Source organism: Pan paniscus, chromosome 8 (genome assembly GCF_029289425.2).
Source record: "Pan paniscus chromosome 8, NHGRI_mPanPan1-v2.0_pri, whole genome shotgun sequence".
In the NCBI taxonomy this organism is placed as follows: Eukaryota; Metazoa; Chordata; class Mammalia; order Primates; family Hominidae; genus Pan; species Pan paniscus.
In genome coordinates this window covers 115,251,919-115,266,194 of record NC_073257.2, presented here as the reverse complement: position 1 = coordinate 115,266,194, position 14,276 = coordinate 115,251,919, and the positions used below count along the sequence as shown (strand labels likewise).

The 14,276-nt window shown below is 45.0% G+C and overlaps 1 protein-coding gene across 1 annotated transcript in view; it reads right to left on the bottom strand.

The window, feature by feature from the left end:
• The window catches only part of TAF5 (TATA-box binding protein associated factor 5), a 21,608-nt gene extending 7,332 nt beyond the window's left edge, over positions 1-14,276 (bottom strand). Inside the window, exons 1-5 of the mRNA XM_003825538.6 lie at positions 12,783-14,276; positions 8,119-8,356; positions 3,154-3,469; positions 1,937-2,100; positions 1,689-1,824 (exon numbers count right to left, since the gene is read on the bottom strand). Of these exons, the coding sequence (XP_003825586.2) occupies positions 1,689-1,824; positions 1,937-2,100; positions 3,154-3,469; positions 8,119-8,356; positions 12,783-13,341 (1,413 nt within the window). The 5' untranslated portion in view covers positions 13,342-14,276. The remainder of the gene's footprint in view (positions 1-1,688; positions 1,825-1,936; positions 2,101-3,153; positions 3,470-8,118; positions 8,357-12,782) is intronic.

The window sequence follows — 14,276 nt, the reverse complement described above, 5'->3', positions numbered from 1 at the left end:
AGGGTTAGACTAAACAATACTATTTTAGGATATTTAGAGATAGGAAGCAAATGTTAATCATTTTCACACTATACTAAATATCTCCTCAATCCTCTATTTTAAGGAATATATAAAGACTTTTAAAATTCTTGATTTAAAATATTGGCCAAGCGCACTGGCTCATGCCTGTAATCCCAACAATTTGGGAGGCTGAGGCAGGTGGATCACCTGAGGTTAGGAGTTCAAGACCAGCCTGGCCAACATGGTGAAACCCCATCTCTACTAAAAATACCAAAATTAGCCAAGCAGGGTGGTGGGCACCTGTAATCCCATCTACTTGTGAGGCTGACGCAAGAGAATCACTTGAACCCAGGAGGCAGAGGTTGCAGTGAGCCGAAATCATGCCACTGCACTCCAGCCTGGGCAACAGAGTGAGACTCCATCTCAAAAAAAAATAAACAAAAATAAAATACTAAGTTTGGCCGGGCGCGGGGGTTCATGCCTGTTATCACAGCACTTTAGGAGGCTGAGGCGGGTGGATTGCCTGAGCTCAGGAATTCAAGTCCAGCCTGGTCAACCTGGTGAAACCCCGTCTCTACTGAAAATACAAAAATTAGCTGGGCGTGGTGGCTCATGCCTATAATCCCAGCTACTCAGGAGGCTGAGGCAGGAGAATCACTTGAACTGGGAGGCGGAGGTTGCAGTGAGCCAAAATCACACCACCGCACTCCAGCCTAGGTGTCAGAGCGAGACTCCATCTCAAAAAATAAAATTAAATTAAAATAATAAAATAAAATAAGGTTTATATGGCTGGGCACGGTGGCTCACGCCTGTAATCCCAGCACTTTGGGAGGCTGAGGCGGCCAGATCACTTGAGGTCAGGAGTTCAAGACCAGCCTGGGCAACACGGCAAAATCCTGTCTCTACTAAAAATACAAAAATTAGCCGGGCATGGTGGAGGGTGCCTGTAATCCCAGCTATTCAGGAGGCCGAGGCTGAGGCACAAGAATCGTTTGAACCCGGGAGGCAGAGGTTGCAGTGAGCTGAGATCTCACCTCTGCACTCCACCCTAGGTGACAGCACAAGACTCTGTCTCAAAAAAAAAAAAAATTGATAAATAAGTTTACGTAAGTACTTAAACCAAGTTCAACAGAAATGAACTACAATTTGCTCCTCCTCAAAGGCTAGCAGAATTCTGATCGGTGAAACAAATGCCATTAAACATTGACTTCTATCTATTCTGTGCAGTATCCAATTCTCTCTTCCTGAATGCTGTCTTTAAATTGTATAAGAGTTTAGGGGCCACGCGCGGTGGCTTATGCCTGTAATCCCAGCACTTTGGGAGGCCGAGGCAGGCGGATCACAAGGTCAGGAGATCGAGACCATCCTGGCTAACACGGTGAAACCCCATCTCTACTAAAAATACAAAAAATTAGCCGGGCATGGCGGTGTGCGCCTGTAGTCCCAGCTGCTGGGGAAGCTGAGGCAGAAGAATGGCATGAACCTGGGAGGCGGACATTGCAGAGAGCTGAGATCGCGCCACTGCACTCCAGCCTGGGCGACACAGCGAGACTCTGTCTCAGAAAAAAAAAAAAAAGGAGTTTAAATAACGAAACTCCATTTTAGCTAATACATTTGTTTCTCTCTTAATGGTAAATCATCATCCTACATGACTCTCCAGGCAGAAATCGCCCAATTTTTTTACCAACCTGGTAAGCATTGAGAAATGTATAGAAACAAATGGAGGGTAAGCAGTCCGGCCCAAGGCGCACTCGTTTGGTGGTTTCTTTCATATTCATTATCTTATCCAACTTATCTGAATCTTTCAACTCAGGAAGAGGGATTCTGTGAAAGAAAAAGAGAGTCAAAATTACCTTTTGACTATTAACAAACTTGAACTCTATATAACATGTTGTCTCATACCTCCACACACAAGTTCCTGAAGTTTTTTCCTCACCTGTTCTGAGGTGGAGCATTGGGATCTTGTTTTTTGCTTTTGGATCCAATACTATCTTTTTTAGGCTTCTTCTTTTTAGGTTTTCCTTCTTCATTTTCTCCCTCTTCATCCTCGTCATCCAGAGGTACCTCAATTTCTGGTTCTTTTAATAAACCAAAAAATACCTACAAGTCAAAAGAGCCAACATTTTAAAAATTATTTACTCATTAATACACCCATTTTACATCTTGATAGGATAAATCACAATTACAAAATAGTAATTTACACTCTGAAGCAGGGTTCTGTACTTGTCTACCCAATAGCCATTCTCCCCTTTTTCCTTACTAACAGAACCCTGATTTTATTGGAGTAGCAATGTGCTCAGTTAAATCATTTCTGTTCCCAGGCTCCCTTTCAGCTAGGAATGTCCATATAAGTATACTGGGTATGGTTGTATAAAAAAAATATTGTTTTCCTGATTAAAAAGGGAAAGCTTCAGCAGAGATATGCCTTTTGTCCTCCCCCTTCTTCCTTCTTGGAACGGAGCTGCAATGCTGAAACTGCAACAGCCATTTGTGAGCACAAAGAAGAAAGCCACATTCTGAAGATGGTGGATCAGAAACCAGAAGGAGCCAGGGACCTTGATGGCACTGTGGAGCCTTCATGCCAGCCCTGGAAGGCCTTCCTCTGAAATTCATTTTATGGGAGAAAAATTCTTTGTTTCAGCCACTGCATTCAGGGTTCCATAAAATGCAACCATACCCAAATTGTCACATATAAACATCACCCTTAGAACACAAAATTTTATATACAGTATAAAATTGTTTCCAAGCGGCCAGGCGCAGTAGCTCACGCCTGTTATGCCAGCACTTTGGGAGGCGGAGGTGGGTGGATCATCTGAGGTCAGGAGTTCAAGACCAGCCTGGCCAACATGGTGAAACCCTGTCTCTACTAAAGTAAATACAAAAATTAGCCAGGTTGGTGGCGTGTGCCTCTAATCCCAGCTACTCGGGAAGCTGAGGCAGGAGAATCACTTGAACCCAGGAGGTGGAGGTTGCAGTGAGCTGAGATCACGCCACTGCACTCCAGCTTGGGTGACAAGAGCAAAACTCCATCTCAAAACAAACGAAAAAAATTGTTTCCAAGCTAGCTATAAGAAAAATGTGTAACTTATGTAGATGGAAATGCTACAATTTTTCATAATCTGCATTATAGAGTTCTTAGGTTCATTCCCATACCTTTGATTTGTTTGCCTCTCGTTTAGCCTCTCCTGCCAAACTTCCCACCATCGCATCTATCTGTTGCTTACTACGCGGCATCCCATCAAAGATGTCAATGTAGAGGTGCTCCTGAACTATGTTCCATATCTGATTGTTCTGTTTCTCCTGAAGATGCCTCTTCAAGAGTTGGTACGAGTCACGGGAAATACGCAGAACAAATTTACTTGTTCGAAAATCCAACATGGTCTCATTCCCTTTCATGTGTTCCTTTTTGGTAAGACTAGATAATACTCGTAGGTCATCCTGGTAATAACATTCCTGATCTCCATGGAACCTGTTTCAGTGATTTTAAAAAGTCATTTTTCAATGTAATCATTAAGGGATCTGCCTTTCCCCCATATACTTATAAACCATCCCAGAATATTTTCAATGTAGTAGTCTAAATAATCCTGAACTAAGCTGTAGGATAAGAAGTAACTCATTTCAAAATGACTATAATTCAGTTTCTGAATTTATTCTAAAAATGAACAAATGTAACTCTCTAATGAAATGTATCACAAACATTTTAAGAAAAGAACTTAAATATCCTAAGTGAAAAATAATATACCCACCATTGGTAGACAGTTTCTTTAGAATGGAGACATTTAAAAGAAACTGGTAGACATTTGAAAATATAAGAACCCTTGCTTTACTAAATGTTATGGTTTCTCAAAACCCACTTTTAAAAGTTTTATTATGAAAATTTCAAAAGTATAAAAAAGAGTATAATGAACTCAATGTACACAGTACTCAGCATCTCAACAATAATCAATATATAACATTCTCATAAAACCCATCATTTTTAATGATTTCCTATATTTATTGGAAACATGTACCAGACATTTTTAAAATATCAATACTTTAATATGATCACTAAACAACAAAGTGGAAGTACTCATTGTTTGGTATCAACAACTATTACCAAAGACAATAAAATAAAGCCTTTAGCCTTGATAACAACTAGTAAACTTAAATGTACTTTTGTTTTTACAACGCTTAATTTTCCTAAGAAAATAAAATTAAAGACAATATATTTGGCATTCACTAAAAACAGCAATCAATGCAAAAACATTTTTAAAACAATGACTAAACATATTAGGGCTCCAGCTCTGATAAGCACATAGTCAACAGATTTCTAAACTGTTAACTATGTTACCCCATTACAACTCATCAACATATGATCTAAGATTTCAATAAAATTAGAAATCTCAGCCTCTTATATCAGTAACTGCCCATTATCCTCCTGTGGTGATGGGGTCCTGGCAAGGGGTGAGACTGTCCATAATGGGAAGACAGAGAATCCCCTACGACGTTCCAGCTTCCTATGTGGGGAGACAGCTACACCATGAGACAGGAAGAGCAAAAAGGTTTTTCCTTCTTTTTTAGAGACAGGTTCTTGCTCTGAAGCCTAAGCTGGAGTGCAGTGGTTCAATGCAGCCTGAAACTCCTGGGTTCAGGGATTCCTCTTGCCTCAGTCTCCCGAGTAGCTAGGACTGCTGTGCCACCATACTCCACTAATTTTTGTTTACGCGATCTCAGCTCACTGCAACCTCCACCTCCAGGGCTCAAGCAATTCTCATGCTTCAGCCTCCTGAGCAGCTGGGACTATAGGCACGTGCCACCATGGCCGGCTAATCTTTTGTATTTGAGTAGAGATGGAGTTTCACCATGTTGGCCAGGATGGTCTCGAACTCCTGAGCTCAGGCATTCTGCCCGCCTTGGCTTCTCAAAGTGTGGGATTACCGGCATGAGCCACCATGCCCGGCTCAATTTTTGTTTACTTTTTGTAGAAGCAGGATCTCGTTCTTTTGCCCAGGCTATGTTTTTGTTTTTTTAAGTGACAGTGTCTATGTTGCCAAGGATGGAGTGTTTAGATGACAGTACTTTAAAGAGAAATTAGCTTCTAGGGTAGAAGTTCTGTCATCAGCCTTTCTTATTTTTTTTTTTTTCAAAAGCACTTGGCTACAGAACATTTTGCCTTATATACTTCCTATTAGGCATCCTAATATAATGAATTTACTATAATGGCATAGAAGCCAGGGGTGCTAAGTTCTACTGTTCCTCTATTACTACTACCCTGTGTTAAGTGATAAATCTTGACTTCAGGCTCTGTTGCTTGTATTAAACATTTCTCATTCAGGCCAGGCCCAGTGTCTCACACCTGTAATCCCAGCACTTTGGAAGGCCAAGGTGGGCAGATCACCTGAGGTCGGGAGTTCAAGACCAGCCTGACCAACATGAAGAAACCCTGTGTCTACTAAAAATACAAAATTAGCCAGGCATGGTGATGCATGCCTGTAATCCCAGCTACTTGGGAGGCTGAGGCAGGAGAATTGCGTGAACCTAGGAGGCGGAGGTTGCAGTGAGCCGAGATGGCGCCACTGCATGCCAGCCTGGGTGACAAGAGCAAAACTCCATCTCAAAAAAATATATATATATATATTATTCACACTGCTAAGCACGGCCTCCTTTTTTTTTTTCTTGAGATGGACTTTCACTCTTCGCCAAGGCTGGAGTGTAATGGCGCAATCTCAGCTCACTGCAACCTCCGCCTCCCAGATTCAAGTGATTCTCCTGCCTCGGCCTCCCAAGCAGCTGGGATTACAAGTGTCTGCCACCACGCCCGGCTAATTTTTGTATTTTTAGTAGAGACAGGGTTTTGTTATGTTGGCCAGGCTGGTCTCGAACTCCTGACCTCAGGTGATCTGCCCACCTCAGCCTCCCAAAGTGCTGGGATTACAGGCGTGAGCTACCACACCCGGCCTGCCTCCTTCTTAAATACTCCTTTCCCTTAGCTTCTATAACTCAGCTCTCCCCTGGTTTTCTTCCTGTGTATCTCTTCTACTTGGCCATTAAATTTGGAGCTCCTTGGGCCTAGCCCACCGACTGACTTATTTCATACTCTCCCCTAGTCAACCTCATCCATATCCATCAATATTGCACACAACTCCAATTAATAGTTCTAGTCCCTACCTCTCTTCTGAGCTCTCATATATCATCTACCTATCAACTTGACATTTCTTAAATGAGTCAAAGGCATATTCAAATCAGAACTCAAAATTATTCCAAGGCTGACAAATCAAGTCCTCTTCTAGGGTTTTCTGTGTCAGGAATTGGCTCCCCTATCCAGCTAGAACGGCCAGAAAACTGGAGATTTCAATGATATCTCCATCTCCCTCACCTCCCTAGCCAATCTATCAAGTGTCTCATGACTTTGTCTACTTCTCTTCGCCTCCACCACAACCTAGTCCAGTGCTTCTCAATAAGGGTGCTATTAACATTTTGGGCAGGATAATTCTTTGTAAAGTGGGACTACCTAGGTGCACATATTAGAACATTTAGTATTCCTGCTCCTCTGCCCAGTCATTATGACAACCAAAAATGCCTCCACACATTTTTTCTTTTTTTTTTTTTTTTTTTTTGAGACAGGGTCTCACTCTTGTCATCTAGGCTAGAGTGCAGAGATGCAATCTCAGCTCACTACAACCTCTATCTCCCAGGTTCAAGCGATTCTCCAGCCTCAGCCTCCCAAATAGCTGGGATTACAGGAGTGAGCTACCACACCCAGCTAATTTTTGCATTTTTTTGAAGAGACTAGGTCTCACCAGGCTAGTCTCAAACTCCTGAGGTCAAATTGATCCACCCGCCTCAGCCTCCCAAAGTGCTGGGATTAAAGGCATGAGCCGCAGCGCCGGGCCACCTCTACACATTTTCAAATGGTCTAGTGGAAGGAGCAATTCCACCTCCAGTTGAGAACCACTGCAATAACTTCCAAAACTTGTCCCTATAGTCATTCTATCCCCCATTTGTTTTCCCCACTGCATAAAGGTCCTTTCAAAGTATATATCTAATAAAGACATGGTCCTTTAATGACTCTGTAGCAGAAATGACTCTGTAGCAAAAAGGCTTCGCTCTCCCCAAATATCCATTTTTCCTGTCTTCCTCCATAAAAGAAAACCTGAATATCAGCTGGGCATATAGACACTTAGGTAAAGACTACATTTCTTATTTCCCTTGTAGCTAGGTGTGGCCACTGACTGTTAAGATATAAAAGGAAGAAGTGTGTGCAGTTTCCGTGTGCCCTACCTGCTGACTGGCACACTGATGTGACTGCTTAGAGCAGGAAAACCATCTTATGCCACAAGGTGGAAATTGCATGAAAAGCATGAGAGAGCAACGAGACCGAAGGAGCTTGGGGCCCTGGTAATGAAGAACCCACCACACCAATCCCGAATGTCCCACATTTACGAGAAAAATAAACAAACTTTTATTGTATTTAAACCTCTGTTGTTTGGGTTCTCAGTTACTCTTATTCTAATCGAATCCTAACACTGCTTCCTAGTTTTCTTAAGATAAAGGCAAAAATAAACTTCTATTTATGCCATTGTTGATGAGTTTTCAGTGACTCTCAACAAAATCTAATCCTATCCAATACAACTCCCTACTGCTCTTAGGATAAACAAAGACCCTCAACATGGCCCAAAAACCTGCCTATCCTTTTTTTTCAATGCCTTCACTTTAACAATAGAACCTGCCTACTGTTCCAGTCCCTAACCAATTCCTAGCTTCATGGTATACCACACCCCCATCCCATTCTCTGCTCCAGCTACCCTGGCCATCTTTCAGCCTCTGTACCTACCAGGATCCTTCCCACCAGAGAGCTTTTACACATGCTTTTCCCTCTTCTCTTCATCTGGTTAACTCCTACCTAATCTTCAGATCTCAAATCTCACTTCAAGTATCATTTCCTCTGGAAGCCTTCTCTGACTTCTCCAGCTAGATCAAACCCCACATTTTAAGTTCTCATAGCCTCAGGTACCTCTCCTTCACAACGTACTTTTTAAGTTGCAGTCTTACATTTTTGTGGTTACAGATGTGAAAACATATGCACGCACACACACACACTACATATGTGTGTATATATATATGTAAAAATTTACATACTTCTCAAAGAATGACTTTGCTTCATTCTCATGTTGATTGTAGACTAGCTCCAAGTACATGTGCACAAACAGAGGATAAAAAAGTTGGGACAACTCTGCCCGATGGCAGTCCAGGGAACATTCAATGAAGTGTTTCAGTCCACTATAGTATTCTTCATACATTGTGGGATCTCCTTGTTGGTTGTAGGCTGACAACACGGCACTGACATCTGGCTGGTCTTCCACAGCAACACTTCCAACTATTTAAAAAACAAAAAACTTTTAAGAAAATGACCTATTATGACCATGTGACTATGGCTGTATTGTTAAGGCCCACAGGTGAGTTGTTTCTCAGACTGTTGTCTCTTTCTTCCCACTGTCTCTTCCTCAACACAATCACATAATCTTTTTTTTTTTTTTTTTTTTTTGAGAGGGAGTCTGGCTCTGTCGCCAGGCTGGAGGGCAGTGGGGAGATCTCGGCTCACTGCAACCTCCACCTCGCAGGCGAGTGTCTTGCCTCAGCCTCCCAAGTAGCTGGGACTACAAGCGTGCGCCACCATGCCCAGCTAATTTTCATATTTTCAATAGAGACAGGGTTTCACCATGTTGGCCAGGATGATCTTGATATCTTGACCTTGTGATCCTCCCACCTCGGCCTCCCAAAGTGTTGGAATTACAGGCATGAGGCACCACCGCACCTGGCCCACGTAGTCTTTTTTTTTTTTCTTTTTAAGATGGAGTTTCACTCTTGTCGCCCAGGCTGTAGTGCAATGCACAATCTCGGCTCACTGCAACCTCCCCATCTCGGGTTCAAGCGATTCTCCTGCCTCAGCCTCCTAAGTAGCTGGGATTACAGGCATGCACCACTATGCCCAGCTAATTTTTGTATTTTTAGTAGAGACGGGGTTTCACTATGTTGGCCAGGCTAGTCTCAAACTCCTGACCACAGGTGATCCACTTGCCTCCCAAAGTGCTGGGATTACGAGTATGAGCCGCCGGGTGCGGTGGCTCCCGCCTGTAATCTCAGCACTTTGGGAGGCTGAGACAGGTGGATCACGAGGTCAGGAGATCGAGGCCATCCTGGCTAACACAGTGAAACCCCGTCTCTACTAAAAACACAAAAAATTAGCCAGGTGTGGTAGTGGGCGCCTGTAGTCCCAGCTACTCGGGAGGCTGAGGCAGGAGAATGGCATGAACTCGGGAGGCAGAGGATGCAGTGAGCCGAGATCGCGCCACTGCACTCCAGCCTGGTGACAGAGCAAGACTCCGTCTCAAAAAAAAAAAAAAAACAATAACAAGGAGTCAGTATTTCTCCTGGAACTACCTGATGTTAAAGACAAATTGTATAAAAGATGATATGTGCAAATCAAACAACTACATTAACTTTCTCTCAATGCTCTGTGCAAACGGCACCCACCACGACCAAGCCATGCACTGCAGTAACATTCCCAGCTCTCTGAGCCACCCAAGCACTGTGTAACATTCTTGTAACATATCCTATCCTGTGTTCCCTTCACATTATATACATCTCTTACCCCTTACAAAATATAAGTACTTAAGGGTGGGAAGGACCATGCCTTATTTGTATCTTCAAAAGGTAGTTATATGCTTAAGACAATTTCCATAACCACCACTTCAAAACAGAAAACGTAAGTATTTATTGGTAATACAGCACCACCTAACAATACATCTGTCAATTAAATCAGTCAATTAATCTGTCAATTAAATCAGAATTTGGTTGTTGGAAATTTTTGTAAGTTGCCATTATAGTACACTTTGCTCTTTACTGCACAAATGTGATAATTTCTTTGGTTACTCTGATGGCCTCTTTTCCTCCTTACTGATTTCTCAGTTATGATCTATAATTAGGTCAAGTTTCTGAAGAGATCTGAGATTACAGCAAAATAACCAACAATATAATTCATCTTATAGTTCATTCACAAAATTCAACATTCAAAAAAGATTCCTTTTTTTTTTTTTTTTGTAAAGACGGAGTTTTGCTCTGTCACCCATGCCAGAGAACAATGGCTTGATCTCAGCTCACTGCAACTTCTGCCGCCTGGGTTAAAGTGGTTCACCTGCCTCAGCCTCCTGAGTAGCTGGGGCAACAGGCACATGCCACCACGCCCAGCTAATTTTTTTGTATTTTTAGTAGAGATGGGGTTTCACCAAGTTGGCCAAGCTGGTCTTGATCTCCTGACCTCAAGTGATCCACCCGCCTTGGCCTCCCAAAGTGCTGGGACTACAGGCGTGAGCCACCGAGCCCGGCCTTCAATCACATCTGCACACATTTCTATTCATGGATTACAATGAGGTATGAATACAATGCTATGTATGAATACTTCATTTCTGGCAATGCTGCAAAAATTAGGCCTCATACAGACTAATTTGGCTAAAAGCTCTGCACTGGGTAATTCAATAAACATTTATTGTTAGCTCAGGATCACCTTTGATACCTTATACTGTATATGAGTTTTACTGTATGGATTTGTGACAACAGTTGCTGGGAGAAAGGAGGGGCTCAGGTTTCAGGGACATACACAGAGGCATAAACTTATCCATACCAAACATTTTACATATATATATTATAAGTGCCTCAAGTGGCCGGGCACGGTGGCTCACGCCTGTAATCCCAGCACTTTGGGAGGCCAAGGCGGGTGGATCACAAGGTCAGGAGATCGAGACCATCCTGGCTACCACGGTGAAACCCCATCTCTAATAAAAATACAAAAAAAAATTAGCCAGGCATGGTGGCACGCGCCTGTGGTCCCACCTACTCGGGAGGCTGAGGCAGGAGAATCGCTTGAACCTGGGAGGCGGAGGTTGCAGTGAGCCAAGATCACACCACTGCACTCCAGCCTGGCCGACAGAGCGAGACTCAGTCAAAAAAAAAAAAAAAAAAAGCCTCATAACCACTCATTTAATAGAGAGAGAAAATTCAACATGAGAATGACCTGCTTCCTGACAATATGAATGTAAAAAAAATTTTTTTTTTTTTTTGAGACAGAGTCTTGTTCTATCACCCAGGTTGGAGTGCAGTGGCGCAATCTTGGCTCACTGCAACCTCAGCCTCCCGGGGTCAAGTGATTCTCCTGCCTCAGCCCCCCAGGTAGCTGGGATTACAGGCATGCGCCACCACGCCCGGCTAATTTTTGTATTTCTAGTAGAAAGGGGGTTTCGCCATGTCGGCCAGCCTGGTCTCAAACTCCTGACCTCAGGTGATCCACCCGCCTCAGCCTCCCCAAGTGCTGAGATTCACAGGCATGAGCCACCACGCCCGGCCAATACGAAGGTAAAAAAAATTAAAAAGTAAAAAAATAATGACAATCAGCATCACACAAGTAAATGCAGCAAAGACAAAAAGGTCTGTCCAATGCCCATGTCTAAACACATGGCTCTCAAGCTGCCATATGTCAATACTCCTTAGAAGCACTTATTCAAAAGTGAAGATTCCCAGATTCCACCTCTAGAGGACCTGATTCACTAAGTCTGAAGTGATGCCCAGGAACCTACTTCCTCCAAAGACTTAACACTGGTGGTACTCAGCCAGTGTTTAAAAATATATATTTTTAAAATTTCAGCCGGGTGCGGTGGCTTATGCCTGTAATCCCAGCACTTTGGGACGCCGAGGTGGGTGCATCACGAGGTCAGGAATTCAAGACCAGCCTGACCAATATGGCGAAACCCCGTCTCTACTAAAAATATATTTTTAAAAATTAGCTGGGCGTGGTGGCGCGTGCCAGTAGTCCCACCTATTCGGGAGGCTGAGGCAGGAGAATCGCTTAAATCCGGGAGGCAGAGATTGCAGTGAGCTAAGATCACGCCACTGTACTCCAGCCTGGGCAACAGAGCAAGACTCCGTCTCAAAAAAAGAAAAAAAGAAAAAGAAAAAAAAATTTCAACTTTTAGCTGAGATTCAGGGGGTACATGATGTGCAGGACTGTTACAAGGGTATATTGTATGGCGGCCGGGCGCGGTGTCTCACGCCTGTAATCCCAGCACTGTAGGAGGCCGAGGCAGGTGGATCATCTGAGGTCAGGATTTCGAGACCAGCCTGACCAACATGGTGAAAGCCCGCCTCTACTAAAAATACAAAAATTAGCCGGCCGTGGCAGTAGGAGCCTGTAGTCCCACCTACGCGGGAGGCTGAGGCAGGAGAATTGCTTGAACCCGGGAGGCGGAGGTTGCAGTGAGCCGAGGTCGCACCACTGCACTCCAGCCTGGGCAACACAGCAAGTTTCCGTTTCAAAAAAAAAAAAAATCTATAAAGTATTTATCAACACATCTTTTAAGAGGAACTAAAGAAATAAAGAGAAAATAAAGTACTTAAAGTACGCTAGTACGAAACTGTACAAACACTGTTAGTGTCATGCGGACCTGCCCAAGGCTCAAAAGCCCAAATGAAAGGAAAGGGACCAAAAGCGTGAAGGTCCCGCCTCTCCGCGCTCACCTTCCCCATACATCCCTCTGCTCAACAGCTCTCCTCAGCTTCTCACTGGAACTGACAGCTCGGAAGGGGGTTTGACTGCGCAGCCGGCGCACTAGAGAAAGGGGCGGGCATGTGGCCCTAGAGGCGGGCCCAGGAAATTCAAAACAAGCCCGCAGAGGTGCAGGCCTGCCAGCCCCTGCCTTACCGGCTTGCTCCCCTTCGCGGCGGCCGTACCTACCCGGGACCCCACGGCTCACCTTTACCCGGAGCCGCAGGACCTGAGGCTGAACCTGAGATGACCGTGGCCCCCGAAGCGCCAGTGCCCGGAGGGTCGGGGGCCGCAGGGCCAGGGGCCGAGGCGGTCACCCGGCTGAGAAGCGCGCTGGTCACCTCAGCGCCGGCGCTGTCCACCTCTCCCGGGGCTCCAGAGCCCGCCACTGCCTCCTCCAGCAGCCCGGCCTCACGGCGCAGCGCCTCTTCGGCCTCGCGGAGTTTGCTCTGCCGTAGGAACTGCAGCACGGCCAGTAGAGTCTGCCGGTCATGCGGAGCGCCGGCGTCCGGAGCAGCGGCAGGCACCGGGGCCGCCCCCGCCGGGGCAGCGGCGGAGACAGCCACCGTGGGCTTGGGGGTCCCGCCATCCCCGCCAGTGGACGACGACGCCGCAACGTTCCCGCCGCCGCCGTTGGGGCCGTTGTTGGTAGTGCCGCCGCTACCCTCGCCTGCGCCGTCCCCCGCCTGCGGAGGTAGCAGCGTTGGCGGTCCCTCAGGATCTAGCTTGACCGCCACCTCCGTCTGCTCCTCCGCCAGCGCCGCCATCTTGCGGCTGAGCCACCTCGCGCCGTCAAGCGTGATTGCATTTTCGCCACATGGAGGGCGGGGAGGAGCATTTCACGACAACTCTAGTAGGCCATTTACGGCAGTAGGAGGAGCGAAAAGGAAGGAGAAACGGAATAGGAAAGAGAGCAACTTTCAAAAACGAGCGAAAGAAAGGCAGGAAGTGGGCATTGGTGACCACCTATTACATTTGCCTGAGAATAATTGCCATTTATTGCAGGCCAGCTATATTTAGGCATTATGATAGATGTTTTACATTATGTGATCTCCTTCAATTCAATAATCTTTTTCTTTTCTTTTCTTTTCTTTTCTTTTTTTTGAGACGGAGTTTCGCTCTTGTCGCCCAGGCTATTAAGCGATTCTCCTGCCTCAGCCTCCCCAGTAGCTAGGATTACAGGCATGCGCCACCACGCCCTGCTACAATTAAATAATCTTATGAGGTAATATTATCCCCACCCCGCAGATGGCTCAGTTGAAACCAAGAGAGGTTAAATAACTTACCAGAGGCAAGAAGAAAGTCCAAATGTCAACATTCGAATCCACGTATTTAACTCAAAAACATATACCATTTGCCAGAGGGAGGCTTCCGAGATACTGGTAATGTTTTACATTTTGACCTGAATAGTGCTTACTTTTTTTTTTTTTTTTTTTGCCATTTTTACTTTTCTAAAAGTTAATCGAGCTGCATGCATTACATTACATTTATTTATTTATTTAACTTTTGAGACGGAGTCTCGCTCTGTCGCCCAGGCTGGAGTGCAGTGGCCCGATATCAGCTCACTGCAATCTCTGCCTCCTGGATTCAAGCGATTCTCCTGCCTGAGCCTCCCAAGTAGCTGGGATTACAGACGTGTGCCACCACGCCCGGCTAATTTTTGTATTTTCAGTAGAGACGGGGTTTCGCCATGTTGGCGAGG